This window comes from Ambystoma mexicanum, chromosome 12 (genome assembly GCF_040938575.1).
Source record: "Ambystoma mexicanum isolate Mex_15411 chromosome 12, UKY_AmexF1_1, whole genome shotgun sequence".
NCBI lineage: Eukaryota > Metazoa > Chordata > Amphibia > Caudata > Ambystomatidae > Ambystoma > Ambystoma mexicanum.
Window position 1 is genome coordinate 985,437,960 of NC_090936.1, and position 6,000 is coordinate 985,443,959.

At 42.0% G+C, this 6,000-nt stretch overlaps 1 protein-coding gene across 1 annotated transcript in view; it reads right to left on the reverse strand.

The window, feature by feature from the left end:
• The window catches only part of LOC138514166 (acrosin-like), a 350,028-nt gene extending 344,523 nt beyond the window's left edge, over nucleotides 1-5,505 (reverse strand). The window contains exons 1-2 of the mRNA XM_069629473.1: nucleotides 5,340-5,505; nucleotides 4,093-4,288 (exon numbers count right to left, since the gene is read on the reverse strand). Coding sequence (XP_069485574.1) covers nucleotides 4,093-4,288; nucleotides 5,340-5,412 — 269 coding nt within the window. The 5' untranslated portion in view covers nucleotides 5,413-5,505. The remainder of the gene's footprint in view (nucleotides 1-4,092; nucleotides 4,289-5,339) is intronic.
• Nucleotides 5,506-6,000: the final 495 nt, after the last annotated feature.

The window sequence follows — 6,000 nt, forward strand, 5'->3', positions numbered from 1 at the left end:
ACCGGCAGCGCCTTGGTGGATGGCGGAATCACCGCCCCATTCCAAGGTTGGCGGGGCGGTGATTCCCCATTCACCAAGGCTCTTCCCCATTCCCAAATGAGCCCCCATAGGGCTCAATGGGAATGGGGAAGATGCAAATAACGGTGACCGTTCATTACGGTCACCGTTATTGGCTTGCAGGCCCCTTTGCGCCCTCGACTTTAACACCTGCTCAAAGCAGGCGTTAAGGGCGAGGGCGCAGAGGGAACTCGGAGTATGGCGGTAAGGGATTACCGCCACCGGTCTCGTTACCGGTGGCCGCTATCCCTTACCGCCATACTCGGAATGAGGCCCATTGAGTCCAGTTGCTGTTGTGTGCTTTCTTTAATGTCCGCTAAATATTTTATTTCCCCTTTTGCTGTCTTATCCTTCAAATGAGGTTCTAGCTCAGCCTTATTTTTCTTCGCTTTCTCCTTGTCTGGAGATGCCTGCCTAGGATTTGTATTTCCTGAAGCCGGCTTTAATAATGGAAACGATCCATAGGGAGGGGGTGGAGAACTAGCTTTCTCCTCTTCCCCTTCTCCCTTCTTCTTCTCTACTTTAGTTTCTTTGTAAAGTTTCCAGATATCTAAAATGTCCTGTCTCTTTTTTAAGCTTTGTACCTTAATATGTTGCTAACAGATATGAATACATACTGTCAATTACATCCTTTTGAAATGTCCCCTCTCCGGGCCAGTCCTGATAACATTTTCCACTATGTCATTCATCCACTGAAAGTGATATTTTACTATTTCTATCACAATATTGGGGCAATACTTTACACATATCATCAAGGGGTGAGTCCATATAATAGGATGACATTATTGCACCCTTTTCCTAATGTTTAGAGTACTATTTACCCCTTTCTGTTCTTAAGCCCTCCCACTTATATCGCAAAAAACACTTATATCCCCTTCATCACTCAAACACTAACTCACTCTTTTACTTACTGTCTCACTTCTTCACCCTATTTAATTCACACTGGCCTTCTCCTCAGGCCCACCATTTCATACATTGTACACACAATGACCCTCTCCACAGGCATGTCTTGTTAATCTTAGTTAATACACAAATGGCCCTCTCCAAATGCCCACCACCTAACAACTATGCCCTATGTGCAATGGGTTTGGTTGCTCCTCCCTCCATTCAACTGAGCACCCTGCACATACTACACAGCTCCTCTGATATGTACACATTAGTTCAGCTCTGGCACATCTGCGATTTCCACAGCCACAATAAACATAAAACACAATAACTTCAATTTATAACAACAAACTACTACTGTTTCAAAAAACACTGATGCATATGCCTCTTCTCCTTCTCTCCACCACTTCAATCCTCCTTCAACTAGAAATAAAAAACTATGCAACTATACCAATTGCCTGCACTGAGCGCAACTCTCATCTAACAAGGTTCGCCACTTACTACGCAACCCTCTGCTCTAACGCAGATGTGCCACTGCCCACTATATCCCTATTGCGTAGATGGACCTAAATTCTTCGACTACTACGGCCAAATGCCCTCCACCTCTTGAGGGTGTGCCCTCAACACCATAAAACTGTGGGTTGCCTCAGAACTCACCAATGAAAAATTACAAAAGTAGTCCCAAAAGTAGTGCACACAAAGCAAAAAGTAACGCTATTTATTCTGGGTCCAGTTGCAGCTGGGAAAGCAAGATTCATACAGAATGTGGAACAGAACTGCATAAAAGGCACTGTCAAAGAAACACCCCTAAAACAAAAGCTTTTATAATCATACAAACTAATTAGCATCGAAACGAATTGCAACATTAGGATAATCCTCCATGTGAAGCTGATAGGTGGAGCTATGTCATTCCCATATAGTGGGACATACATTACCCTGAAATGATTGGGTCCTGCAAACCTTGCCACACCACCCTCGACCACCTCTATGACATGACAGCATTCCAAACCACAATTCCCACTTCATAGTGTCAAAACATTGAGTCATTTGAGATGTCTGTATGCATCTGCCGCTGGTCATCTCCATCCGTTTTTTCATGGGAATACAACTGATCATGACACTGCAAGAGCACTGAACTATTGACAAGTTAACGTTTTAATGTTGCATCTTAGGAACTCTTGAACTTCTTCCCAGACTAAGATGTGCAAGGGGGCAATTTGAAACCACCATGGAACATTTTGTAACCGTCAGTAGACCAATTTCATGAACTAATATGCCGAATTATGAAATGATTGTGCATTCACTGTCTTTCCCCGGCACCCATGAGCTTTGCTTCCTGACCTCATAGGTATCAACGACTAATCCTTTCTTACGTGTGACCCTGGTAATGTGTCGTTTGCAATGTGCTGCCAGCCTCTGCGGCTACTAAGCAAGCTAATAAAATGTGAATTTGTTTCTAGTGAAAAGCAAGCTCTTAGGCCCGTTTACAGTGCCTCAGTCTATTGTTAAACCTTGTATACTGACCTGTAAGCCAACTTTATCGCTTATATGTTATTTGCTTGAAACACAATTATATAGGGTATTCTCCAGCCTAATGATATGATATGATATTTTATTTGTATCACGCCCATACACAAGTGTTTCAGACCTTTATGGCTATAAACAAAGCCTCTTCCCCTTTTAGTTGGCTAATCCTGCAGCTGATATATTTGCACCTTTTTACTGCACTGAACTTGCATTTTTACCACACTATCTAAAGTTGTAATGGACCACAATTTGTTGCAAGCTAAATGAGGATGCGTTGTGAAGATATGGAAATTAAATGGAAGTTCACCTCGGTTTATCATCCAGAAACAAATGGGATGGTGGTTAGGATGAATAGAGTTATCAGCCACTGTTTACAACAAGCTTTAGAGTATTAAATATTAGGAGGAAGCATTAAATGCTCTGGTATGAAGTATGAGAATAACGCCACATGGGACTACAGTGGTGTCCCTTTCTGATCAATGTAGAGAACCAAACTCCAAATTATTACCATTGTAGTTAAACAATACATTAGGTATCATGAAACTCGTTGATGGCGTTGTAGCAAACAGTATTCAATTAACATAACAATGAGCATATTCAAGCTAACATATTACAATGCAAAATTGTAATCGGGAAGAAGGATGAAAGAAATAGAAGTTGAGGACCTCATATTAATTCAATTGGGTTGGGGAGGCAACAAAGGAGGCCATGTTCTCCCGTCCCATGAAGGTAATCAAGATACTGCAAAATGCTGTCATTTTGGAAAATGGTATGGTATGGAACTGAAACAGAGTGGTGAGATGTAAGAAAAGTCTAGTTCAGAAGGAGAGAAGATGAAAGGAGGAAGGTGTTTATCACTGGGGAAGTATATTGTTTGAAGGTATGGAAGAGGAATTGGACAGTGTGGTGATAGACTGAGATAGAGTGGGGACAGAAGAATAAGTAACGGAGCAGTCAGAAGATGAAGAGCAGAGCTGAAGGAAGTTCAACTAAGGAGGAGTACAAGAGCACATTTGCTTCCAAAGAGTCTCCAAGACTTTGAGTTGTATCAATGATAGAGGTTATCATACTAGACAGTATCTAAACTAAGCATTGTACATAGTTTCATATAGAAATGTTTATAGTTCTAAGACTGTGTTGTCATAGTAGCATGTTTTTAGAAAGGAGGGGGATATGTTGTAAATGTGTCCACTGATTGGGAAAATAATGTGAAATGTAGAACGTGAAACATTGGAGACAAAGAGAAGAAGTTGGAAGCAGGTCTTATGCTTGGAAACTATACAGTAAATGACTGTACAATAGGGATGCGTACAGATCCTTACAAGGAGCAACAGTGGGATGAAACAGTGTAATACACATTGGAAAATGTCAGACAAAAAAAGTCTGGGAGTAGCAGCTGATAAGACCGCTGACAGAAATACATAGATTGCACTAGATGGTGCAAATTAAGATTATTGGTTCAAATGTTTCTACTGTATCTTCTGCACTATAATCTACTCTCACAGTACTGTTCAGAACCCTAATACATTTTAACTGCCCAATTACACCATTTCAGTACTTCATTAAAATCCAGTTTTATCACTAACACACATGCACAAGCAGAAGTGATGAATACAGTCTTACTTGTCTTCTCCTTTAAAGCAGTGAGCAGCAGTCACAATCCACTCCGTACTGAAAAGTGTTCCTCCGCACAGGTGGGAGAAAGACTTTCCTGATGGTTGCTGAATGCTCACTAACCAGGGCCAGGTGCCCGGCTTGGCATCCGTGCCACCCACGATCCTGGATCCCCGGTCTCCCACCATGGGTCGTTCACCGCAGGCTGTCAGAAAAAAAAGGCATTAAGAGGGGTATATCGGGTGGAACCGGGTGAGAGTCAGTGGCAACCTCCAATTCACCTGCCTGCAGTCTTCACTCAGTTTGCCAAACTCTTACTTTGCGGTGCTGAGTAAACACTGGTCTTTAGTCTCATTTCTATTGCTGCGGTTTGGATGAACATAGTGGACTATGTTCCGTATCATGGGGCTATCAATCAGAGAAAGGGTAAAAAAGGAGGAAAGTGTTTGTTTTATGCTGTATATTTTCTGTGAACCTAGGGCCATTTACTTGTGTGTGTATCTTTTCCCATGCTTTAATATCATCTAATAAAATTAGATAGTTTTAAGGGTAGGTGCACGTGGCATGGAATTCATAGCTTTTGTTTGATTTCCTTTGGGACAAAATGGCATCACTTTGATAGTAGACAGTTGAGCGATCATTTGTACCATACTAAGTCAGATGTAGTTGCAATTTCCGGTTGTTTCTCAGTTACTATTGTAGACTTCTTAATAAGAGTAATGAGGTTAAATTGTATTATACAAAATAATAGAAAGCTTTAGATTTGTTAACTTTATTTGTAAAAAGTACAAATCTATAGATTTCTACAGGTTCAGTTTGTTCACACTTTTGGCTAGAAATTAACTCTTTTACTATATTAGTGGACCATTAGAAAAGCTCTGTTTTGAGATATGTTATTCAATTGGGCCAGATGCAAACTGGTCTGTCTGCAAAATGTGAAGGATTCTGAAATGCCTCTGAAAATCCTGCAGCAAGATCCTTAACGTGTCAGGTATGCATCACAGAGGACCTAACCTGTCCCTGCCTTACCACCCTTTAATAGGCCACAACTTCTCAAAAAAATCTCTTCATTGTCCTTTCGGTTCATCACTGACTGCAACCAATACAATGTCTATCTGCAACCCATGTGTTCTAACTACTCCCCGGTGTAATCTGTGTGGAATGCTCTCTGTCAGACCCAGATTTAAAAAAAAAAACAAGGAGGCTAAGCACAAGGAACCCAGTGGTGAGGATTGAAGATAGAAATAGATACACACATTGCTTGGAGGGGGTTGAGACATCAAGGATCCATAACAGGGACAGGGAGAGGAGCAGGAGGGCACCATCCATATCAGGTCCAAGGCATGTGTAGAGTTCCCAATGACTTTAGGTTGCACAGCCGTCTCAGAGGGGGCCTCATCAGATGAGCAGTCTTTGTGATGTGTTCACGGAATGCTGGTAAAATGGAACCAGTTAGAGCACAATGGCTGAGAACCTGGACATGGAACAGAAAAAGCAGATGAGTGGTGGAAGCCTAGATCCAGAGCCTTAGCCACACATTCACATGAAGCTCCAAGCAGGCAAAAATGATTGATACTTTTCCCATCATAGATCTGGTCTCCACATAGGGACAGCTGTCAGGGGGGCCAATACAACCTCACTCTAGGATGTGTTCCTGTCTTGGACATAGCTGGTAATGGGAGTAATTCTATCTTACCATAGATTGTAACCATACTGTAGGCCTTGCTGGAAATGGGGATATTGTCCCATCTTAAGGTACTTTTCGTGTGGAAAAAGAGCTTACACTGGGGATAGATGCTGACTCAGCCCATGGTGCTCATCTACCCAAAAGCGATTCGTCATGGGGTGTGCTGTCTCACCATACCAGACAGCTTTGCTTCCTTAAACCAAAGTTGCAACAGGTGGGCACCAACATTT